The following is a 26378-nucleotide window of genomic DNA, read 5'->3' on the forward strand; positions in this document are numbered from 1 at the left end:
CCACGACCTCCTGTATACCAGGCGTGGTGGTTGACATCTCATAGCCACCGTGATGATGAGAGAGACACGCAAACTTCAATATACAGCAGGCGTCAGGGTCGGGATCGAACCCACGACCTCCTGTATACCAGGCGTGGTGGTTGACATCTCATAGCCACCGTGATGATGAGAGAGACACGCAAACTCCAATATACAACAGGCGTCAGGGTCGGGATAGAACCCACGACCTCCTGTATACCAGGCGTGGTGGTTGACATCTCCTTGCCACCGTGATGATGAGAGAGACACGCAAACTCCAATATACAGCAGGCGTCAGGGTCGGGATCGATCCCACGACCTCCTGTATACCAGGCGTGGTGGTTGACATCTCATAGCCACCGTGATGATGAGAGAGACACGCAAACTCCAATATACAGCAGGCGTCAGGGTCGGGATCGAACCCACGACCTCCTGTATACCAGGCGTGGTGGTTGACATCTCATAGCCACCGTGATGATGAGAGAGACACGCAAACTCCAATATACAGCAGGCGTCAGGGTCGGGATCGAACCCACGACCTCCTGTATACCAGGCGTGGTGGTTGACATCTCACTACCGTGGCGTCCAAACCTCAGGTTTCTGAGCTCTGAGTGCATTGTGTGAAGCACTGCGCCATGATGGCAATGTCTTTACGTTGATGGACTCTGTGAGAAGGACGAGACAGAAACTCACCAGTTTCATCACTAACACTGCCCTTGTAAACAGTTTGCCTTTAGAGGCTGACCCCTTTGCCTGATGATGACCGCTTGTGTTGCGATCGAAACGTCGTGATTTGTTTTATTTTATTTTATTTCAAACTACGTGACTTTACCGAAAGAACCAAAGAGTAACACTGCCTTTTAACGTAAAAAGTCAAAATAATAATCCCCATATTGTAAAGCGCGGCGCGGTGTTCGCTCGCTCTCGTAGAGAGAGATCGACGCAGAGGCGCGAGGAGGAACCACGCGATGAGTCGGCATCAACAATTGCCCAAGCTCTGCAGTCCTTTATATATGAAGGTTGTTATCGGACGATGAATTAGGCTTTACATGTGGGAGGAAACCGCAGCACCTGGAGAAAACCCCTCTTACTGCCCACAGCGAGGGAGAAACGCTCTATCCCATACAGACGGAACAGGCAGAGTCCACGTTATTCGCTGTATCGTCTTTTACCTGGCGAACCAGGGTATGGCACTCTCTTCAAAGCCCACGGGAAGGCAGCTTCACAACATCTGTGTGTGACAGTACTCTCTTCATTTTTCAGCCTGCATTGGTATAAACATGGGCATTTTCGTTCCTTTGTTCTATCATGTGTATCAGACCTCCCCTCCCCCCTTTCTGCCCATTGTGTTGGCGTGCGCAGCAGCCGCGTCCAAGCCGTCGCCAAATGTTTTGTTGGCTCCCTCCCCCTCCCACCCCCCCTCCCACCCGATACGTTCCATTCATTGGCTACCACATTCTGATGAACTCCCCCCCCCCTCTCCTCCCCCCCTTCAACTTGCTTATAAGGGATTACATTTTGAATCATTGCTTCACTTGATGCAGCTAATCTGGCTGTGACGGTCCCACCTGATGACGGAGACTTGTGTTGCCTCCGAAACGTCGTGAATTTTATTTTTATTTTTGTTTTGTTTTATTTTACTTTCATTACTTTTAATGTTTTACCTACGTGACTTTACCGAAAAAACCTGAGAATATGAATCATTGCAGTCACGAAAGCTTCAAATCTAGAATCTGTGTGTGATCCACCAATCCTCGCTTGCTGCCTCCATAGTGCTGGATCACAGGCCAAACGCATAGCCACCACCACCACCACCACCTGGCTATGAGATATTTTTATCCAGACGTTATAACATTGTAGAGAAAAAAAACCCCACACTTTTAATAATGCCACTTAACTAAAGGTCGCTCTATAAAACGATATAAACGTTTCATTATTCACGACTGATGTTTTTATAAGCATTATAAAATACCTCCCGTATGTCCCATTTGTGTCTTGCAGTATGTATAAATGGCTTTGTGCGGCAAATGCCCATCCACGTCCTCGTTTTATAAACACGGCGTGACGCTGCCAATTCGTTCCAGCTCTCTCACATTTAACGAATTCTATTTTCTTCCGTGAGCTAATTGGATCAGCGTTGATAGCCACGGGAGTCTGATTCTAGACGGCCCGGGGCAGAAAAAAAGGGGGGATGAAAATACTGGCAGAGTGCACCGACAAAATCGGTAGATATATTCAAGTCTGCTTTGAAAAGCCAGCTCTTTAAAGTGGCCTTCCCTCTCTCGTCTGGTCGGTTGCCCTGGTTCCGTTATTGTTTCCTGCTTTTCATGCATTGCGCATTGGGATTCAACGATGGAATGCCGCATTATAAATTTGAATGATTGTTAGGGCTGGCTTCATTACTCGGCAATGACCAACGGAAAGATGTTGATGGCAAATGATTGCCACTTCGCGAGAAGGCATCAACGGTGGTTGTCCCATAGCTATCCTGGTGCATGTCGTGGGAATGTGGAATGTCTACGACTGTTCACAGTGATGCCACAAATGAGCACCACCAACTTCGTGTGAGCAGGAAGACATTTTTGGTCGTTCTCACGACCTTTAACTTTGTTCTCGGTTCCAGAAAATGGAGGCCTTTTGTCCAAGGCCCCGCAGTTTTAATCTTCGCTGGGGGAGGTAGCTCCTTCTCTGTAACTGCCTCTCTTTGATCGACGTCATTCGGTTCCAACAAGGTAGGTTCCTAATAGCAACCCGACATTCGATTAAAGTTTCTTTCCCATTGGATCGTATTTAAGAATGAAAACTATCAATCCGGGACGGACATCGTTGAAAACGATTTCTTTGCCTCGGGCAGCTCACAACTAATTCAAGCGAGCCTGACTCTGCCGAGGAGGAACTGAGTGTCGATGCCGAGACAGAGTCCCCCCCCCCCCCCACAGCAGAAATGTTACACAAGTGAATCTTGATTTGAAGTTTTCGTGACAGCAGGAAGCCATACCCTTTGGTTCTTTCGGTAAAGTCACGTTGCAACAGCCCTTTCTTGTTCAGCAGATCTACTGCTGCATCTTTCTACCTGATGACGATTTGTTTGTGTCGCGATCGAAACGTCGAGATTTATAATTAATGTTTCTACCCACGTGACTTTGCCGAAAGAACCAGAGAGTACACGCATAATGTGCAGTAAAACCTTGGATTGCGAGTATAATTCGTTCCGGAAACGTGTTTGTAATACAAAGCACTCGTAGATCAAAGCACTCGTACATCAGTTGTGATCACGTGACGCTCGGCAGACAAAGCGTATACAAGTACTACTCGTATTGCAAGACCTCGCTCGTTTATCAAATTAATATTTATTCAAAAAAAATTGCTCGTCTTGTAAAAAACACTCGCAGACCAAGTTACTCGCAATCCAAGGTTTTACTGTACGTATGTTGGACTTCTCTGACACCGTACGTTGCCAACCGCGCTCATCGGAGGTGCTAATCGGAGAGGCCAATCCATGGGTTGTCGTGTTAAATGTATTGACTGGTTTGTTTTTTGTTGCATATGGAGAGACAGGTACACTAATTTCAACTTGCGGCACACCATACAGCACTCGCTCGCTCTCCAAGAGAGAGAACGACTCGAGAGGCACGAGGAGCCACGGCCACGCGGTGAACCGGCGCCAACGATTGCCCGAGCTCTGCAGTTTCATTTATATTCTGATGTTTCAGCCAAATCATAAACTCTGCAGTGCGCGACTGTGGTCATCTCGAACAGACCGGAGCAACATAGAACGACACAACGCCCGATCCACAAATGCGAAGGAGGACATCACACCATTGGAACTTCATTTGCCAGTAGCAAAATATGATAATTGGTTTTTACCCTTTTATCTGGCAACAAAACTGACACCTTTTTTACAAGGAGTCATGTTTGCATTGACCACAATACCTGCAGTCGGAATGCAAACAAAAATATAACTCTGATAATGTATGCACTGTCCTTGAAATTGATTGGTCCACACCCGAGACAGCTTTCTTTAGAGCCTAGTCTCACATGGTGTTGGACCAGATGACGCCAAAAGGCGCACAACTCAAGGACAATGAACCATCAGAGTATGAGAGCTCGGGGTAAGCATTTACACCATTGGAAACTCATATGCCAGTAGCAAAATATGATAATTGGTTTTTTACCCTTTTATCTGGCAACAAAACTGACACTTGTTTTACAAGGAGTCATGTTTGCATTGACCACAATACCTGCAGTCGGAATGCAAACAAAAAACATAACTCGTGCCTCTCGAGTCGAGGACATCGCAGCGATAGAACTCCGCTGCACCTGACGCGGTTACCTGGGCTTGACCACCCGCCCGCACGTGAAACTGGAGTCATTTCTCTTGCGTCTACATCAGCCGTATGAAAGACAGAGAATGAGAATTTACAAATTTCGATTTAAAGCTTTCGTGACTGCAGGGATTCATCTTCTTGGTTCTTTCGGTAAAGTCACGTAGAAGGGAAGTAATAAAATAATAAAAATAAAACATAATAAAATACAATTCTCACGACGTTTCGGCCACAACGCAAGCAGCCGTCCTCAGGTGAAGAACAGGTCTGTCGGAATGACAGCGTCAGAATTATTTTATTATGTTTTATTTTTATTATTTTATTATTTCCCTTCTACGTGACTTTACCGAAAGAACCAAGAAGAGAATGTACAAGTTGGAGGAGACCGGGGCGCCCCGGTGTGAACCCAAGTGTGCGAGGGGGCAAGGGGCCGTCCATAAATGACGTCACGCGATTTTGGACGATTTTTGACCCCCCCCCCCCATCGTCACACGGCGTCACAAAAAGTCAGATCCCCCCTCAAATATGACGCCACAAAGCTCTGCCCACCCCCCCCCCCCCCAAATAAAACATGCTTCAAATCGCTTTAAACTATTGTCATTGTAGTGCGTATTTAATGTGGCGCTGCACTCTGATGTTGTAGGAGAAAACATTTATTAAAAAGTATATTTAATTAAGTAGAACGTGTTGTCTATATTTATTTAAAGTTGCGCATTTTGATGTGACGTCACATTTCTCAAACCCCCCCCCTCGTCACACATCGTCACAAATGTCTGACCCCCCCCCGCCCGTAGGTGCGTGACGTCATTTATGGACGGCCCTCAACACTTAATCCAACACACATCGAAGAGTTGGGGGGGGGGGAGTCCACATTTACTTTGTCGCCTTCCCCTGGCGAGTCAGGGTATGGCGCCTCGATCTCCCATGGATCAGGGAGTTTCTTACAGCATGTGCATGATCATCCCTCGCCTTCAGGCCTGTAACACATTCCTGCGGAGGGAGCTGGTAGGAACGTTGGGTTGCTCGGTCAATGGCCAGGGTCAACGGCGGCGTGGTGTTTTCCGCAAATATGGCCGACTGTGAGGGCGGGCACAAGCCGGCGTGAGTAGGTTAAACGTAGAGTTTTATAAGGGCACCACGGGGTGACCAGCCCCTCCCCACCCAGCCTCTTCCCACCCAGCCCCTCCCCACCTTCCCCACCCAGCCCCTCCCAACCCAGCCACACTCTCCCCACCCAGCCCCTCCCTACCCTCCCCACCCAGCCCTTCCCTCCCCACCCAGCCCCTCCCTGCACGACGGACACAATAATCCCCTGTGGGCTGGTGTAACCAGGAGGTTCCTACCAGTATTAAAGGCGCGCGTAGCTACTACCACCGTCACCGGGCTCGTAAGGGGCCGTCCATAAATGACGTCACGCACATAGGGGGGGGGGGGTGGTCAGACATTTGTGACGATGTGTGACGAGGGGGGGGGGGGTTGAGAAATGTGACGTCACATAAAAATGCGCAACTTTTAATAAATATAGACAACACGTTCTACTTAATTAAGTAGACTTTTTAATACATGTTTTCTCCTACAACATCAGAGTGCAGCGCCACATTAAATACGCACTACAATGACAATAGTTTAAAGCGATTGGAAGCATGTTTTTTTAATATGGTTTTGGGGGGGGGGGGCAGAGCTTTGTGACGTCATATTTGAGGGGGGGGGGTCTGACTTTTTGTGACGCCGTGTGACGAAGGGGGGGGGGGTCAAAAATCGTCCAAAATCGCGTGACGTCATTTATGGACGGCCCCAAATGAGAGGCGGCGTGATTGATTTCCATCGCGTTGCTGCATTTGGTGGCGTTCCCTTTCAAAACGTGTTCGAAGCGCAAAGGCATCTCTACCTGGCTTAGAAAGACATCAATCGGCCCTTTAATGTTCTGCCGGCAAGGGTTACAACCACCACGCAGAGTGGGTGGGCGTTTGATGGCTCTTCCTATGATGTGCTTTTATTTTAATTTCTATGCGTAATGTTTGATCTTATGAATGCCCCGCGTCGCGCGTACATTGTCGGGTGCTTTGATATGTTGATACAGCCGCACGCACACGCACACGCGCCAGACGACGTATCATGCAGAACACGGCACGTCGCGGGGTTTCTCTCGCAGGGAGGTGAGCACGCGCTAATGAACGAGACGTGAACGGAAAGCGCCACCAAATGTGCGTTCGGTGTGTCACGTTGCACGCAGAGGGATATTCTGTCGTGGCCACGCAACGGGGAGCTGCCGTGGTTCAAAGTCGGGGCACTCGACTTGCTAAGCCAGAGGTCCGCCGGTTCAATTCCATCTCCCGGCGTGCCACATTATTAATGTTTAATCGAATTATATTTCTCTTCTTGGTTCTTTCGGTAAAGTCACGTAGAAGGGAAATAATAAAATAATAAAAATAAAACATAATAAAATGTATTGTGTTTTTCCCTTCTACGTGACTTTACCGAAAGAACCAAGAAGATGAATCCCTGCAGTCACGAAAGCTTTAAATCGAATTATATTTAGTGACTTGCTCACCCTTCCCCCTGTTTTGCACTGCTATGGGTATTTTTAATTCTGTATTTCTCGCTGTTGTAGCTATGCTGACCCGCCCATACTGGGCCGTCTGTGGGAAAGAGCTTCAGAGCTCATCGGATTCCTCCTGCAGTCTGAATCAAGATTCCCGAGTTGAAACAATGGACGTTCCTTGGGTTCCTTCACATTCCAAACTCTTTGGTTCTTTCGGTAAAGTCACGTGGGTATAAAATACATTTAATCACGACGTTTCGGGCGCACACACAAGCGTCCGTCATCAGGTGGGACAACCACAGCAAGAAACAATTGCTGAAGTGGGCAAAAGGGGGCTGTGCCAATTCCTCCTCCGCCCGCCACCGCTCTCCCGCCCACTGCCCAAACCAGGGCGTGCCACCCAGCCGCCCAGGGGGAAGGGACTGTTTCCAACACTTGTGTGGTCCACCAACCCTCGCCTCCACAGTGCTATATTTTGGGCCACGTGATTGGCGTAGTGCGGTACAACTATAGTGACCGATAAAGAGAAGGTGGTGGTGGTGGTGGGGGATATGTGGCGTTTAAATTAGTGATTGCTTTTGTTTGGCTGGAACGGGTGGGTGATTGGGAAGGCGTGGGGATCTGTGGGGGGCTGGTGATGCAGGGGGTACGGGTTTGTAATCAGGGAGTGCGGGGAAGATGATTGGAGGGGTTGTGAATAGGGATGGATAGATAACAAGGGGGGGGAGGGGTTTGGATTTGAAGTGAAGCGGGTAAGCAGCGAGCGGTTTTACGTAGCAGTTTAATTATAATTGGATCTTTGTGTTTTTTAATGGACATTGGGTTAAGCGTTCACACACACACACCTACTCTCACTTAGGTGGTCAGCCGGTTCTTATATTATTTTGTGAGCGGTTGCAAACACTAATATAGAAATATCACGAAGTAGGAAGCTGTATTTCCGTGGTTAAGTCATGTAGGTAAAGAAAAAAAAAATCACAGCAAAAAACAGTTGCCGAAATAGGCCTATTTCAGCAACTGTTTTTTGCTGATTGTTCCGAAACGTCGTGATTTATTTTTATCTTTTATTTTATTTTCTTTACCTACGTGACTTTATCGAAAGAACCAAGAGTATGGATCCTTGCAGTCACGAAAACTTCAAATCTAGAATGTCCGTGGTTATTACACAGAAATTGATTCTCCTGCTCTGACCTCTGCTGCTCATAACGTATCCCGATACAAGTGATATACACCGTAATTCTATCGATTTCTTTATTTATTGAATGCATGTCTTTCCATATGGACGAGCAATACGTACAAATAAAATATGATCGCAATGCATCACTTCCAAAACGATTTTTGTAGAGCCCGAACACGACCCGTAGCGGCAAAAATGTGTCATTGCCCGGTCACTGTGTGCGATTTATCGCATCACTTGTAGGAGGAAAACAACATTAGATTTTTACTTTTCCGTATTCTCAGGATTATAAGACGCATTTTGTTTGGTCTGCATTTCAACCCCGTTCTCATTATCCGGTAAGGGTTGTGTACGATGTATATAAAACCTTATTGAGAGCGGGCTCAAGTTTGGGGCACGTTTTGACTTTCCACAGCGTCTTGTAATCCGTGGAATAGGGCCCGTGTCAACAGCAAAGTTGCGCAACAGTGGTAGGGTAGAGGGGGGGAGGGCATAATTCTACTTTTAACTCGTAAACCAAACATAGCACGAGGATTAGTGTCTGTTTAGGCGGCAGCTTTCCCGTGAACACAACACGTGGGGGGGGGGGGGAGAAAAACAAATTCCAGAAAGGATTTAAACACAAAATCAATCGTGAAAAAAGAACCCCAACTTGACACAGAGCCGCAGCTCGAAGAAGAGTGCAGCATACAAACATGGTTTATTGTCAACACATGCCGTCAGCTGGAGGAGGGCATGGAAGCGATACAAGATTGCCACCGGTTTCCGTTATGGATTGAACGGCCTTGCACGCAGCCGAACAGGGCATGTGCGTGCGTGTGCCTCGTGCACTTTAACCGGTGAACCTCGCTGCCCTTTGTTTTTTTAATATTCTCAGCGCCCATCCATAAGATGGATGATGGATGGATGAACGTTATACGCATTTTGCTAAGCGACTTTTTCGAAAGAAATGTTTATATTAAATTAATCCATCTTTTTGCAGCTCTTTGTCGTTCGACACACACGGCCCACAGGCCAAGCGCGTAAACTGGTACCCACCTACGTGAGTTAAACTTCAGTGAATATTATAGATAATTAAGAGTGAATTGTTTAATGACCCACAATCATTCACTCTTATAGAGGGCCGTGCAAAGAAAGTGTAAACGCTGAAAGTTATGCCACTTCTAGTGGCACCCACAACTGGAATCTCATCTGGACTGACGGATTTAAATTAACAATCTCAACGCGTATTGGAAAGCCAGCATTGATTTTGGGGGTTTTTTTAAGCAATAAACCGAGGAATTTAACGGATTTAATAAAATATTAATTTAAAAACTGTGGTCAACCTGTTATACAATTTCCTAGAACAGAATGAGCAGGATGGGGACTAGCGAAAAGGTTAATATGAAGAACAAAATAAGTTGTCAGATTTGGGTCATGAGAGCCATTAAACCAAAAGCATTGGGATGACTTACAAATGCGTCGGACTTGAGATGCAGAAGTCACGTTGAAGGATCAAGATTCAGAAAAAAAATATGCATCTTACCGAATCCTAACATCCATTAAATTACAGTGTCAACCGTGTGTTTATTTAGCTTAGCGTTAACAAGTACAACACACAAATGAGCCGTTTGATCACAAACACAAAAACGCATCAACAGGGCGTGCATTTGCCCAACAGTTTCCAGCAGAATGTATACCGTTCAGCATTTTAATTAGGCAGGTTGTATGTTTTAAGTCGCAGGGTTACATTCATTCAACACCTCTCGCCACCGAGTCTGAGAGTAAAGCCTCACACGGAGGGCTGAATTGACAGCGTTTTGTCAGCGGAATTAATGTTTCACCTCTGGTCGTAGCATATATACGGATTAAAAACCATTTGGCTTAGACGCCCCTCGAAGACTTTAAACAGAACACTTTAGGTTTCACCGACCCATCCGTCACTACGCGTCACAAAGACGGAAAAACTCCCAAAACAGTGGTAAGTTTGTCCTATCGTTTTTTTCTTTCTGACATTCACAAATACACATTGTATCGTTTTTTTTCTTTCTGACATTCACAAATACACATTGTATTTGCTACCTTCAATCACCGTACCATCCGGCTCACAAAAAAATATATCAGTTCACACCTCGGTCAATGTTTAAGACGGGTAAACAACAAACGGACGCTGGACACACACACACAAAGTTTTTGAGGACCAAGATACTAAGAGGGGGCTTTAATCCAAAAACCCTTTACAAGAATAGACCAAAACAAATTCCTAAATCACCCCTGGCTGCAACGACACAGCACCGTGTATGCCGTCTATCTAGCAGAGACCCACAACAACACTGGCACTTTCAGAATGCGATCACCATTTCCAATTCCATTTATTTTTTCCCCCTTCTATTTTAACATCGCTACCCATCTTAACGTTACTCTTCCCCTCAAGAGGAATGAACTAAAATAAATGTTTTCTTGCGTACTTTCCACAAGCCGTGGCCTAGCTATAATTATTTGTACTGATTAAAAATAAAGTTCTTCCTTTTAAAATGGGATCGCTCCACAGATGTTTCAACGACAGTCCGGAAAATTTAAGGGTTGTATTTGGATGACCAAATTGTACCTTGTAAGCAAAGGTGCACATTTGCTGCTCAAAATAAACTGCCAAATCTCTAAATATAATGCCTTACACGGTCACAAGAGATATCTTATCTTAAGCAGGTGAAAAACTCTTGAAAATCACCACTAAAGTTGAATTAAGTTGTGCGGGGTGATAAACTCAGGGGTCAAGACATCTTTGCAAATAAATTTCCTCCAGCACCACTTGTGCCTTGCCAGATGGGAGGACAAACTGAAGGGTGGAGAATGGAAGCCAGGACACGCCCGTGCCATATTGATAACCAGAGATGTGGAAACAGAGTAAACTACACAAGATTCCACGTTGCGTCGCAACTGGGTTTTTAAAAATATATTTAAGTCAATTTGGAGACGTTCACCGCGTGTTTTTGAGTGCTTGTGGTCATGTAATACACACCCGGACAAAAAATTGGTTATGGGCAGACAGTCCACATTTTACGAAAAAATGTTTAATCAGAACATACTTCTATACGACTTCCATGCTACAAATCATACCTCCACAATATGCACGTGTGGAGTAGTAATTATAGTGAAGAGCATCCTTTGTGTGCGTTCCACTTCTGAATTGAGTATGGACCGATGGATAATTCAAGAGGAACATGTGTAAAACTGCCTTGCCGATCAAAGTAACATTTTAACCAAGGCTGCAGCTGTGTATCTCCCAGCATGGAAGTGGTTGGTCAGGTTATTCATTCAAGACGGTGGTGGTCTTGAGGAAGGGGCGAAAGGACAGCCGTTGATGCACTCTCCACTCAACCGTTGAAATCCAATGCCCATTTAGTTAAACATTTTTTTTTATTAGTTAACAAACATTGCAACTGGAAATCAAAATCTAAATTACACAGAGTGAAATAACCTACGCAGTAAAGTTATCCGAGCTAAGGCCGATTCAATCACATGGTTCACATTGCAGCAAGGGCAAAACATTACTATACAAAAGTGTGTCTTGGAACCACGCACAACAGCAGAATAAGCAGCGGGCTCGAGACAGAGGGAGGAAGAGACTCAGGGGGGGGGAATGCAGTGACAAAGTCAGAATTCCAATAGCGGTTTTGACTCCCCAACAATGAAAAATAGAATTGGTAGCAGTCGCATTACACTTTAAATATAAATTGGGAGTCATGGATGCAGTCGTAATAACATTACACGTGGGAGTGCAGGGGGTGTTGGGAATAGTCCCCACTTTGGCCCTAACAACACTTGACCTCCCTCACCCCTCCCCCCTTTAGCTGTGAGATGCAATTTTTGGCCAGGACAACATTTTCACAATTCTCTCTTCCTGAAAAGCTGCTGCTGCTTTATTGTTTGATTGCCGACTTGCTGCGAACGAACCACTTGAGCCTTGGAGCAAACGAGCACACCCACAACTCAAAGAGCCTTCGAATGAAAGGGAACCTTCAAAGCCAACTGGGTTGGATGTCAGTGGGGGGGGGGGGGTGGGGGGTTGGGCCGCGTGAACGCTACTTCAACCAATGCAACCAACTAACTCACGGGGCGAGATCAGCGGCCCGGACCGCCAATCCGCCGCACGTGCAAATATGTCGCAGGGGGGCAGAGACAACGGGCGCCCCTCCGGGGGTTGAGCGCCACTCCGCAAGCTAGGAGGGGCACGGTGATAGCAGCACATCGTTCAGCGCCCCCCCCCCCCCAAGCCTAAGGTACACCCTCTGTGTGCGTGCATGCGGTGCGGTGCCTGTGGTCGTGCGTGTGCGTGGGCGCGCGTGCCCATTTGCTCATGCTGCACTGAGGAGGCTGTCGAGGAACTGCTGCTGCTCCTTGTCGAGCTGCGACAGGCAGGCGGCCCACAGCTCTCCGGACGCCTGCGCGAGACAACCAACGTGAACATTATTAACAGGGCCACAGCGGGTTACGAATGGAAAATAACGGGCGTGGTAGTGGGGGGGGAGCGGCGGCAGAGTAGTGAGCGCAACTGTGCTACGAATCCGGCGACATCCGTTTGATTCCTTGGCCATGGCGAACATCGACGGCAATTGATATCTGAACCAGTCCAGGGCCTCTCGCTTCGGGTCGACCGATTCTTAACCGAGTACCTGGTGTGATGTGTAAGCGAGTTTGCACCGTGGAGGATCTTGTTGTTGTTTGGCTTGCATCCCCACTGGGATTTTTGCACACAGCGTTGGTGTACGGTGCTTTTTCTGCAATATCTTGCTGTCTTTTCTTGGATTTTCTGTTTGCACTTAGTCACATATTCACTTGAAGATGTTTTCTTGTTCATGTTTTTCTTTTTTGTTTGTTGCGGTTGCACCTGATTCAAAAGCCGAATGGCTCACAGGGTTATACCTAATACATGAACTTGAACTATCTTGAAAATGGCGAGCGCCATCTCGACAGTGATATGGGATTGCATTGCACGAGGATTGGACAATCACGAGTGTGGCGTGCATGCACGCACCTGCACTTGGCGCACGACGCTGACGAGCCGCGACGTGCAGGCAGCGTCCTCGCTCGTCGCCTCGTTGGCCACCCCCTGGGCGATGATGGCGAGGATGCTCGGCAGGTTCGCGTTGTTGAGCCCCAGCACCAGCGGGTTGTTACTGCCCGGGAAATGCGGGCAAACAGGTGTGTTTGAACAAAGTGTGGACAACAAAAAACGGTCAGTCTGGTAGACCTAGTCCTCAAAACATTGGGGTATGACGGCCACTGCCTGAAATGTCTCCTGTAAAATAACTTTCTTTTTAAGGCGGTGTTACTGACAAATGTGCCGAATTGTTTTTGATTACTTTCTGCGCTGGTGGTGCACCACTTGTCAATGCAGCATCACCAAATAATTTGTTCATTCCTCAATAGGTACCTCCACCCCCCCCCCCCCCACAAGCCTGCCCTACTCGCCCCAGTTCCTGAACCCCCCGCTTCTGTGGCCGTCTGGAACGCTCTTCCTTCCGATATTAGGAAGCCACTGGAGCTATGCACATTTAAATCTAAACTGAAAACGCATTTCTTTAGAACTGCTTTTTGTGTTAGTTTGTTGTCCTTCCCCCGCACCCCCGATCAGCAAGGTTGGCTACGTACGATGGTGCGAAAGAAGTAAAAAATTCTGTACATACTCACACAGAGACACATAGACTGACACAGAAACCCATAGTTTGACGTCCTTCCCCCGCACCCCCGATCAGCAAGGTTGGCTACGTACGGTGGTGCAAAAGAAGTTCAACATGCATATATGTGTACGTACCTCTCAATGAGGTCGCAGAGGTAGTTGTAGCAGAACACGGCCTCCTCTTTGTCTTCGGTGACCGGCAGCCAAGACAGCCAAAGCGGCAGGAACTCCTGCGTGTTGACGCAGTCCGGCCGGAACTTGAGCAGCTTCCCCACGGCCGAGATGCAGTTCTCCGTGGCGTTGATGTTCTCCTTGACGCGAGACTGCGAGTCCTGGATCACCTGCATTAGCAGTCCCAGTGCCTCTGCATGGATAAGGAAGGGCACAGCAGAGGGGGAGGATTGTTTGAGAGTGTCAAGCGTGTCTAGTTGTGGTGGGTGTACAATGACACAAGAGGTATTTGTTTTTTTCTTCTTGGTTCTTTCGGTAAAGTCACGTAGAAGGGAAATAATGAAATAATAACATAAAACATTAAATACAATTCTCACGACGTTTCGGCCACAATGCAAGCAGCCGTCCTCAGGTGAAGAACAGGGCTGTCGGAAAGACAGCGTCCAACAGACCTGTTCTTCACCTGAGGACGGCTGCTTGAGTTGTGGCCGAAGCGTCGTGAGAATTGTCTTTTATTATGTTATATTTTTATTATTTTATTATTTCCCTTCTACATGACTTTACCGAAAGAACCAAGAAGATGAATCCCTGCAGTCACAAAAGCTTTAAAAAGAGGTATTTGTGCGATAAAACGCACGCATGTGCGGTGCTTTGTCAATCCACTGCTGGATTAAGGCTTCCCTATGCCATGTGAGTTGTGCGTATTAGCACAGTCGGCTATGTACGGTGCGAAAAAAGTTAAACGTACATACAACCTGGCGTCATGGTGCAAATTTGTCCAGTTTGAATAAATGCTTGCAAATTACTTAAATTGTGAAGCGCATAGCAATCTCTCCTGAAAAAAGTCACAATGCTCAGGAAGGCTTTCCCAGGTAGACAAAGCGCAATGATAATACTAATTAAAAATTTCGCTACACTGGTCAGCGTGGGTTGATGACGGTGGGAAGCAGAATTGTGGTAGTACAGAAGTATGTTGCGGTATTCCATCGTTAGTCACGAACTTGCATCGTTATTCACGAACTTGCATTGAGAGAAATTGATGGGAGAGAATGTTGTGGGAGAAAGTGATGGGAGAGAAAGTGACGGGGGAGAAAGTGATGGGGGAGAAAGTGATGGGGGAGAAAGTAATGGGAGAGAAAGTGATGGGAAAGAAAGTGATGGGGGGAGAATGATGGGAGAGAAAGTGATGGGGGAGAAAGTGATGGGGGAGAAAGTGATGGGAGAGAATGTGATGGGGGAGAAAGTGATGGGAGAGAATGTGATGGGAGAGAAAGTGATGGCAGAGAAAGTGATGGGAGAGAAAGTGATGGCAGAGAATGTGATGGGAGAGAATGTCATGGGAGAGAAAGTGATGGGGGAGAAAGTGATGGGGGAGAAAGTGATGGGGGAGAAAGTGATGGGAGAGAAAGTGATGGTAGAGAATGTGATGGGAGAGAAAGTGATGGGAGAGAAAGTGATGGGAGAGAAAGTGATGGGAGAGAAAGTGATGGGGGAGAAAGTGATGGGACAGAAAGTGATGGTGCGTAGCAGCATCATAATTTAAGGTAAGTTAATTTCCAAACTATGATTTAATACTTTCATGTTTATTTTATTTACTTTGTTTATTATATAAATTAAAGGGACCGATATTCCTCAAGTTTGCTTCTTTATTTTTTTTACTTTATAAATCATTTTATTTTACATTAATTGTGGATATATTCTTTCTTGGTCCTGGTGAGTTGTAAACTTCTTAAACTCCCTCCAGTTGGCTGTGATAAATTCCCACATGATAAGCAACTTCGTCGAGCTATCATTTGTGATAGCCAGGTCACTTCTAAAACAAGAGCTATATAGCCCAGTGGGCATTTACCCGGTAAAATAAAAAAAACATTTAAAACAGTTTTAAAAGTTTTAGTTACCAGTGCAGGCCGGAGCATAGCCGGGCCCTCCGTGCTGCGCCATCACGCCCACACCGTACGCGGCTGCCTGCCGCACCTCGGCGCTCGACTCGCATACGCCTTCCAGCATGGGCCGCAGGAAGTACTCCGAGTACTTGAGCGAGGCTGGGCCGCAGCACTCGATGAGGTCGTCGAACACGCAGAACCCCCACTGGCGGTCGGCCCACGGACGGTTTCGGTCCTGGTCGTAACAGCAGCAGCGGCAACATGAACAGAACTTTAGAATATGGATATGTTGTTTATCGAGACTTATCCTATGGAAACATGGTTAAATTAATCACAGGGTTTCCAAAATCTCCCTGGCAGAACTGCTATGCGAGCCCTGTTGACCGATTGCGGCATATCCGAACCAAGCCAGCACATTGCCTCGAAGGCTCGGTTGGTTATCTACTGGCTCTTTGCAGTTCCAAGCTGTAAACAACGAAACTGTGCTATGCTGGTCTCACAAGACAACCGAAGCTGGCCTGGGGCCAAGCAGGGCCAGGGGTGGAGTCTAACGACACGTTTGTTGCGCGCGACGTTGTCGGCAGAGCTCGGCTCTCACAGTGGAAAAACATTGAGCCACGCGAGCCGGCTCGGCACAGCACGGCACGGTTCAGTCGTACAATGGAAAAAAAGGCACAGGCGAAGCACTTGAGTTGAGGAGTCCAAGGTGGCATACGTACGATGAGGCTGACGATGAGCGGGAGAAAGAGGTCGAACCAGGGCAGCACCGTCTCCTTGTAGCAAGTGAAGATAGCGTGCAGGATGTCGGACACTTTGCTGAGCGTGTACACGTCGCTGTTATCCTGAGCACGGCAACATGCAAATCGGTGACATTGTAATACCCCACTCGTTTCAGGAACACAAACTATTCCAGGACGTGAAAAACAAAAACCGACGTAAATTAATTCCCCACTTATAGAGGTCAACATACCTCCCCATGTAGCATGTGTGTGTAAAAACGCCGACACGTTGTTACTCGGAGCCTCGTATTGGACACAGCACCAAGACTAGGCCCGGGGCTTCTCCCTTGATGCTTGAAGCTCGCATTGTCCCCTGAACGTTCCCCTCCCCCTTGTGCTCACCCCTTTTATACCATTCGAGCCCTCTCTCTCTCTCGAAGCATCGCTCGCCCCACTCTTTTCGGCCAATCATCGTCCTCCTCCACCAACGGTTGTCGAGCGTCGCCTCTCTCGTCAACCCTCGCTTCCCCGACTTTCAAGTTTGAATCTCTCCTCCAATCCTTTTGAACCTTGCCTCCCGACCAATCAATTTGGAGGCCTCTCTGCACCAATTGGAGGCCTTGGCCTACTTCCTGACTGTCCGTCTGCCCGTACGCTTGCCTCAGGTGAGTGGTCTGCTGCCTCGGTCATGAAATCTGTATGTGTAATAAACCACTGCGACTACCATCTGGAACTTGTGTCTTCTTTATTGTTTATTCACTCCTTCACAGCTGGACAGCTCCGCGCTCTCTCTCCGACGCGGCTGCACTCCCGTTCCCGCGCGGTTAGACGTTGTCCCTCCCGTCGGCTCGCTCACAACCTCTCCCGCGCGCCGCTGACAGGCGACTCGCTGGGAGGAGGCCTCCAGCCCGACACGTGGCCGCTGCCGTCCTGGGCAACGTGGTCCCGCTCTCTGACTCCACACACTGACCCCGAGCTCTCTTTCGCTTTCCCTAATATCCCCTGACCTACGTCACCAAGCCCCGCTTACAGACACGCCCCCCTCACGATCCTTCTAGATGGTTACTTCCACAGAGACTTTAAGCTCCGCCCCTAACTTCGGCTCATCCCTCCGATTGGGTGATGGCGGCCCAAGCGGCGGAGCCTATCCCACTGATCGGCGATCGTCGGTGAACTCTCGTATTACATCTGTATGCTGAACTTCTTTTGCACCGCAAGAAGCTAACTGTGCTCATCGGAGGTGCGGGCATAATTATAATTAACTGGATTCACCTCGTCTTGCAATGTCTCTTCCACTTGTTCGTCGTAATCTTCGTCTTTTCTCTTTTCTGCGTGGAAAAAAAACGTCAAAATAATTCAATGATCATTCACGTTTGTTTTATTTTATAGCTTAAGTCATGCAAATTGCATCTATGAACCCTGCAGAATTTGTAACGTGCGGTTTCTCGAAGAGGCACGGGATACCAGACGGGCAAGAATGAAAAGCCAGAACTGCAGAACTGTGGCCGATAATTGCCCATGCTCTGTGATCCTATATTAGTATGTTAACGCACATTATGTGTAATGAGTGCAACCTTATCATGTATTCGTTCAGTAACCAGAAGTCAATGTAATAGTTAACCTGGACCCACAAGATGCCTCACCCTGTCGGAGCTCCTGGTTTTTAAAGTGCTCTTCCAACTTTGCCTTCAGGATGTTCCCAAGCTCCACAAAGTGCTCTTTGTCAAGACATCCCTCGCCCATCAGCTCCACACACTGGGGGTACAGGGCAGACACAGCACGATCCCATTATGGTCCCACACGTGTAAAACAAACGCACGAGGCCACCTACACCGAACAAACTATTTATATTTTGATTGAAACATTTTTCACCTGGATGATAATCCCTTGAGATGAAACATTTAGTTTTGCTAGGGTGTCCCGGAGTATCAATTGACATACGTAGCAAACACACAAGCAGGTATACATATCTTCTTGGTTCTTTCGGTAAGAAGATGAATCCCTGCAGTCACGAAAGCTTTAAATCGAAAAAATCAGGTATACATATTTTTATTAATTTAGGCTAATGTAGACCATGATGCCGGTACGCAATGGCCTACTCTTCTTTTAATGACCTCACTGGAATCCTTCAACATCCGCGGTGACGCACAGACATGCGAGCGGCGAACGCGCTAACGCTGGGCCGTGTCACCACGCCCACGTGAAGCGCGCTATTTAAATCAAGATTGGTTAATGGGATTGTGACCGGGTGTTAGAGGGGGGGGGCTGTAAGTGTGGCTCGTCGCACCCTGGCAAAGGACTCCATGATCTGCGAGATGACGTCGGAGTCCGGCTCGGTGCCGATGGCCTTGATGAAGTCTCCGCACATGAAGTGCCACATCTCGGCCAGGTACTCGGGGCCGCGGATACGCGCACACTCCAGCAGCAGCGGCAGGGACTCTGCCGCAGCCATGCGCACGCGTGCCGCAGAGGAGAAATCCACGCGCGGAGATACAAAAAAAATCCCCAAAATAAATGAAAGTCAAGGAAAGTGTCCGGTGAACCAGTTTGTATTTTTTAATATCGCTTGCCGAACACAGGCACCAAATGCCCAAACTGTAATGTGGCCAGAAACAAACAGCACTATTGAAGGGGTTAACACATTCCTGCGGAGGGAGCTGGTAGGAACGTTGGGTTGCTCAGTCAATGGCCAGGGTCAACGGCGGCGTGGTGTATTCCGCAAAATATGCCCGACTGTGAGAGCGGGCACAAGCCGGCGTGAGTAGGTTAAACGTTGAGTTTTATAAGGGCACCACGGGGTGACCAGCCCCTCCCCACCCAGCCCCACCCCCCACCCTCCCCACCCAGCCCCTCCCCCACCCTCCCCACCCAGGCCCACCCTCCCCACCCTCCCCTCCCCACCCAGCCCCTCCCTCCCTACCCAGCCCCTCCCTGCACGACGGACGGACACAATAATCCCCTGTGGGCTGGTGTAACCAGGAGGTTCCAACCAGTATAAATAAGTGTTCATTCGTTTGGAATCTCAACCACTGGCCGAGGGCTTTAAACAGGAGATGAGTACTGCCTTAGTGCTCATCCAAGCAGGAAATCGCTGTTGATTTATTGACCAGCGGTTCTTAACCTCTACTGCAGACTTGCACCCCTTTGGTTCGCAAGCGTAAAAAAAAATGACGTTACTAAATACACAGATTTGATCAAAACAAAGTAGCTGTACTTGTGTGTCCGTGTTTAATTTGTCTTTCGATGATTTACCTTCTAAAAAAAAGTCCGGCATGTCTAGCACTCCTCAGAAAGGGTTTCTCCGCCTCCAGGGGGTTGCGTGCACCCCAGGTTAAGAACCACTGCTCTAGGACTTTTGATTGCGCTGCACGAACACGGCTGTGAGGATATCATCGTGAAAGTAGAACTTGAGCAGCGGGACCATCAGCTTCACCACCTGCTCCGTGTACTCCGCGAAGCCCTCCTTCAGCTCGCGCGCGTAGCAAACCTAAGGGACCCCACGACAAGACGCACAGAGAAAAACAAAACCAGGTGGCTGTCGGTCAATTTCATCGCTGAGACTTGACAATGCAGACAACAAAGATAAACACGTGGATTGTATGTACGTGTATGTTGAACTTCTTTCGCACCGTATGTAGCCAACCACGCTAATCGTAAGTGCGGGGGGGAAGGACAATAAACGAACACGCAAAAATCAGTTCTAAAGAAATGAGTTTTCAACCTCAGATGTGAAAGTTCCATGAAATTCTAAGAATGATTTTGGAAAGAGACCCAAGAAGGCAGAAAAATAAAGATGCTGCTTGACGAACTGAATGAAGGGGGATGTCGTACCGTGAAATCAGCAGATAGCTCAACAATGGCCAGAATGGGGGGAGAGTTTGAGTCAAAGACTTGCCATTGGGCAAAGGACGAAAGAAGAGAAGAAAACCTCTCCCAAGGTGTTTCCGGGTTGTACCACGTGTAGGCCGGCCTTCATTAGACGCCAGCAGCAGCAGCCGACAAATACTACGGAGGCTTGTGTTGCTTCCGAAACGTCATGATTTAATTTAGTTGTTCTCATTTCTTTACATTTAATTTGTTACTTAATTTAGTTGTTTTCATTTTTATTATTTTTTACCTACGTGACTTTACCGAAAAAACCAAAGAGTATACTACATCAGAATCTTTATTTTTGGACTGCAGGAAGAATCCAATGAGCTATGAAGCTCTATTTCACAGATGGCCCAGTATGGGTGCTCAGCAAGTTACAACAGCGAATACAAAAAAAAGCACAATAGGAGTGCAAATTAGAGAAAGAGCTAAGCAAGTAACTAAATATAAATAACAAAAACATCGTAACATATAACCGAGGGAGATCTTGAGCTGCTCCATTGAGTTACCGAAGACGCTCCGAACACGTGGAACAAAACGTCGGACATCACGCCGGACAACACGTGGCGGTACGACCCGAAAAGACATCGGAGAGCTGCAACTGCACGACCGAACAATCTTCATTGTTTTTACTTGAAAGAGATGGAAGGCTGGAAACTGGGGTCTGGAAACATCTATACAGGAGTATCCAAAATATACAGGAGATCTTGGGTCTAAACAGGAGGTCGTGGGTCTAAACAGGAGGTCGTGGGTTAGATCCTGACACCTGCTGTATATGTAGCGTTTGCAGATTCTCCCCATGGTCACGTGGATTTGTCTCCGGGTCCTCTGGTTTTTCCCTCCACATATGTATAAGAGTATTTGGCTGCTGTAAATGTCCACATAATAGGCCACGGAGTTGAGCTATCATTTGTGGCCAAGGACGCTTCTGAAAAAGAGCTGTATAGCTCGGCGAGCCTTACCTGGTAAAATAAAAAGTTTCAAACATTTTTACATTCTAGTTTTGCGCACCAGCATTTGGCAGGCGGTGGCTTTCTCCTCGAGGCCGGCCGTCTTTATCCCGAAACTCTGCTGGTCTCCGAGGCTCACAAACTCCCAGCTGTCGTCCTCCATCTCCTCCATGTCCTGGGCTGAAAGACAAAAGCAAATGACCAGTTCACACCGGCCTCCTGATCCTTCTCTTACATGTTAACGGACGTCATCATTAACCCAGGAATTTGAGTAAATTAAAGGGGGTTTCGCTGTGGTCAACTCGGGCAAACCGCCTAGAAGTTAGAAACCTAAAGATTCATCGCCATGATTTTATGATTCAATTGAAGATTTTTTTATTGTTTGCACAGTCTCATTTGTGTTGTCGATTTCAAATGTTCACCTCACTCGGTCTGTCTTGTTTGTTTCCATTTGCCTAAAGGTAACATTCATGAGATTTAAAGATTTTATTAATTCAACATTTTTATAGCATTTGTATTATTTTGTCTATTAAACAAAAGCAATGACACCGAACTGAACAAGAAGACTGGTTGTCCCTAATATTACACAAGTCATCAAGAGACGGCAACTGGCTCGGACATGTTCTCAGAATGGACCAAGACCGTACGGAATTCCTCTACTTACGAACGAGATAAGTTCCAGAGGTCTGTTCCTAAGTCGATTTGTTCATCCAACTTAACACCTGTACTCCTGTCGATTCCAAACATGTTGTAAGGCATGTACACTAAACACGGGGAAAGGCTTTAAAGTTGTATAATCTTGTGTAGATGCCACTGGTTCTTCACGTTCTGCAAATGTAGATGCCACCACCGCCATCTATTGCGCGGCGATTGAACTTACGACTCTCGATCCGAACAGGCAACTGGACACACGGCCAGGTTTGTTTGTCTCTCTGAAAGTTCGTAAGTCGAATGTTCGTAAGTAGCGAAGTCCCTGTAAGACCGTGAAGTACGAGCTGGTAGCAGCGATCAACCTCTCTTGGGGCGAGGCTCAACATGTTGCCAAGGACAGGAATGGAACTCATTGCGGCCCTACGTCCCCCATAGGGGATGAAGTGGACTAACAAGCTATGTATTTGGCATTTAAATTGTGATGCTTAAATATGTCGTTGTTAGTTTAAATGTTAGATTCGCAACAATTAGTCTGTGCTTTCCAAGTTGCCTGGCTGAAAAGTGGGGCTAGGTTTTTGCTCAATCCTGGCAGCTAGTTCAACAAACTTAATAAACGAAACAATTTTCACAAATAGTAAACATTCAATTCTCACACACACAACTCTAAGGAACTACCACGAACATGAGAATAAATTTTAATTCATAATAATTTAGTACATGTTATTCCCCACGCTGCCGTGCAGGGTTATCACAAAGGTGCTGTGTTTTAGAGGAAGCTAGTCTGCCAATAGTGTGCATGCCGTATTGAGTAACATCGGGGTAATTTTCATAAGTTTGGCAAATTTGGCCCGTGACGCTGGCACGCACGGATTATCCTGTTCTTTTTCAAATGATGTCACGGAATCTTTAATGTTCCACTGTGAAGCAGGCAGCGCATAGTTTATTTTTATGATATAGCCTTTAACAGACTGTTGGGGCAAGTGCTGTTAGCGAGCACCTATAAAGGCCGGCACGGTTTACTCTTTTTTTCTAATGACGTCACGGAATATTTAACGTTCCCCTGTGAAGCAGGCAGCGCGTAGTTTTATTTATGGTTCACACACACACAGCCGGAGCAGTATTAACCAGGGTGGCCCGTCAGATTTGAACCGCGAACCTACGCAACGAGCGGTTGAACACGCCTCGCGCCTCACAGCTGGGCCACTACCAAGGCAGGCCGAGGTCTCGGCGGGCGACACTCACCATCCAACAGGGCCACCTCCGGCTTCATCGAGGCGGTTTTCAGAAGTGGCCCCATGACCACGGGCAGGTACTGCTGAAAGTCCTTGCCCAGGATCTTGCACATCCGCGCCCACGCCGAGATCATGTACGAGATCTGCCGACAGACACCACCGCCCCAGGATAAGAGCAAGGATTTGCATGTGTGGGTGGGGTGGCTCAGTGATCGAGCAAGCGGTTCGCAATTGATTGGGGGTTCATCATTCAGGCCATCATATCTCCGGGGTCGCTAAAAATGCGTACCACCTTGTGGGAAAGTCAACAGTGGTTTTCCCATCAATACATGTTCCCCCCCCCGCCATAGGAATGTGTAATCGTCATCACTGGCTCAGGGTTGTAAACCAGGAAATGAGCACCGCCTCAATGTCAAATTGGAGCGAAAATCATCATCGGTCTTCTGTATGCCGAACTTCTTTCGCATTGTACATGGACAACCATGCTAATTGGGAGGTGCGGGGAAAGGACAACAAACCGCATGGCCTTGTAAGAGTGCATCCCGCACCTTCAATGAGCAACGTTTGGCAGCAAAAGGAGTTCAACATACAAACATACATCTTATCATCAGCATTTGGTTCAAAACAAGCCAAACTCTGGTTGTTGTCAACACTCGATGTCTCATCAGCAGTCAGGCTTGCCTTCACCAATGCTGGCGAACTATCCGATTCTAGATTTGAAGCTTTCGTGACTGCAAGGATTCATATTCTAAGGTTTTCGGTAAAGTAATGTAGGTAAAAAATTAAAATTGATAAAAGTAAAATAAAATAAAAATCACGACGTTTCGGAGGCAACACAAGCCTCCGTCTTCAGGTGGAACCGTCACAGCACGATTGCTGCACTTGATACAGCTACCGTGCTGTGACGGTTCCACCTGAAGACGGAGGCTTGTGTTGCCTCCGAAACGTCGTGATTTTTATTTTACTTTTATTAATTTTAATTTTTTACCTACGTGACTTTACCGAAAACCTTAGAATATGAACTATCCGATGTTTGTAGGCGAGGACCCTCTTTGTAAGAACTGGGGCTCTGGTCGTACCTGTGGGTCGTCGTCCTCCAGCTGCGTCGACTCCGTCTGTGTGTTCAGCAGCAGCTGCATCACGGCTGCCGCGTCAGCCATAAACTGCACGATGGCGAAACGGAGACAACACGGACCGAACGTGAAAATTACTTCGCTCATTACCGAGGATGTGACGACGCCGAGCAGGACCGATGAATTTATTTAATTTGACCCGTGGTCACACATGAGTCCGACAAACTTTGAAACGGTCCTCGCATAAAATATTTATCTGTCGCTTCATGCATCCTATAAGCAGTCATTTAGTACTGGAGGGAATGTATTTTTTTAAAAGTAATATTGCAAGAGCCTCTTGTAGTGGCAGAAGTGACTGGGGTGTGTGTGTGTTAATTTGCGATTGCCCATCAAAAGATATTAGAGTCCTATTCAGTCTTCCGTAAGAATAGGTTCCCAACCCCTTACAATTATTTCGTGTGGCGTGTGAATTGCCACGTATTTTGATGTGGAGCTTTATGAGCCAGTTGAGAGGTTGCCAGAAAATGACCGAGGTTGCAATTTCTGGAAAATGTGTTTTCATGACGTGCAAGCAACGCTGGCTGCTTTTCATCTTTCGCTGGTGTTATCACAGGTGGCTGAAGGCGCCGTGCAACTTACAGATGCCGTTAAAGCAGACCACGTCTTCCTTGGTCGTCCCCACTCCCGAATTAGAGAGATGACTGTGACCTTCCCCATACCTTCTGTTGCCCGACGGCCAGGCCGATGAGGCTGATGCACTCGATGGTCTTGCCGCGCAGCAGTCTCATCTCCTTCTCGGTGGCGCGCTCAACGATGAACTTGAGCTTGGGCATGAAGCGGTCGTAGTGCAGCACGAAGCGCTCCTCCACCGTGTCGGCAACGGACGCCACGGCCGTCACCACCTGCTCCAGCACCAGCTTCTTCCCGTTCATCACCATCTGCGACGGGCAGACAAATGGAGGGTCAAACAAATGATGGGACGAACAGAAAGGGATGGACGGAAGGACAGATGAATGGGCAGAAAAGGTGATCACATCACTGCAGAACACTAAGGTATGGGGTGGGGAACTTTTTCTTTCCCCGTGGGATGAATTTACAGCCCAACAAAAGGCACTCAAAGTCCTGCTTAGGATCACGCAAGGAGGCACCTCCTGCAGTTTGACGTTGAGGATGGCTTCCAGGTGGTCGAGGAGGCTGTCCAGGTAGGGCAGCAGGTACGTCTTGGGGCAGTCCTCCGTGAAGTTGATGAGGGCAGCTGCCGCGTGGGCCTGCACCCGTGGGTTGTCATTGTCCTTTATCGCCATGAGCAGGCCGGACACGACCTGGGATGAGAGACGCAGTGGAGCTCCTTCGATGGTGCCAAACAGTTGATGATTCCCCGTGCCTATCTATGTACAATCATTTGTCAATCCACTGCTGGATGAAGGCTTCCCCATGCTAAGCAGGGCATGGAGGGGAGGTCCAGGACCAGTTGATATACGACTGATGTTCGCCACAGCCGGGAATATATCTCGCTGGGTTTGTAGCTCGTAGTGCAGTGCCAACTCCTGCACGAGCACTCCAATCCCAAGGCTTAGTCACTCATAAAAAAATATTTCTGTGAGCCTTCGAAAATCATAACGAACCTTAGGAATTATTAAATTGCCTTAGTCTGGCTGGCTCTATGAGCCTCGGGGAATGAACAAAAACCCGAAGAATATTAGAGGTGGTTAAGTCTGCCTCGGAGTCTTGGGCATTACAAATTAATCAGAAATAATCCCAAGATAGCATAGTCTGGTTCTCGTAAGATGGCTCAAGACTTCGCTAGTCACATTGCAAATGTTGTGGGCTTAATCTCCAACACACCGGTGTGCTGAAGTAGCAACTAATTGGCACGTTTTGTTTCAGTGACAAACATTACTAATTGGCTGTGTCATCGGGTGGTGGCGGGTTAACGACACATTAACATTTCGATTTAAAGCTTTCGTGACTGCAGGGATTCATCTTCTTGGTTCTTTCATTAAAGTCACGTAGAAGGGAAATAATAAAAATAAAACATACAATTTTTTTTATTTTATTACGTTACATTTTTATTATTTTATTATTTGTATTTTATTATGTTATATTTT

At 47.4% G+C, this 26378-nt stretch overlaps 1 protein-coding gene across 1 annotated transcript in view; it reads right to left on the reverse strand.

The window, feature by feature from the left end:
• Positions 1-9608: 9608 nt before the first annotated feature.
• Positions 9609-26378, reverse strand: part of IPO5 (importin 5) — a 35533-nt gene continuing 18763 nt past the window's right edge. Inside the window, exons 13-26 of the mRNA XM_078614115.1 lie at positions 25419-25592; positions 24990-25208; positions 24277-24360; positions 23208-23340; positions 21376-21494; positions 19885-19981; positions 18782-18954; positions 18138-18249; positions 17767-17822; positions 16495-16617; positions 15791-16010; positions 13857-14085; positions 13077-13218; positions 9609-12483 (exon numbers count right to left, since the gene is read on the reverse strand). Coding sequence (XP_078470241.1) covers positions 12397-12483; positions 13077-13218; positions 13857-14085; positions 15791-16010; positions 16495-16617; positions 17767-17822; positions 18138-18249; positions 18782-18954; positions 19885-19981; positions 21376-21494; positions 23208-23340; positions 24277-24360; positions 24990-25208; positions 25419-25592 — 1968 coding nt within the window. The 3' untranslated portion in view covers positions 9609-12396. The remainder of the gene's footprint in view (positions 12484-13076; positions 13219-13856; positions 14086-15790; positions 16011-16494; positions 16618-17766; positions 17823-18137; positions 18250-18781; positions 18955-19884; positions 19982-21375; positions 21495-23207; positions 23341-24276; positions 24361-24989; positions 25209-25418; positions 25593-26378) is intronic.

This window comes from Lampetra planeri, chromosome 43 (genome assembly GCF_965212315.1).
Source record: "Lampetra planeri chromosome 43, kcLamPlan1.2.h2, whole genome shotgun sequence".
In the NCBI taxonomy this organism is placed as follows: domain Eukaryota; kingdom Metazoa; phylum Chordata; class Hyperoartia; order Petromyzontiformes; family Petromyzontidae; genus Lampetra; species Lampetra planeri.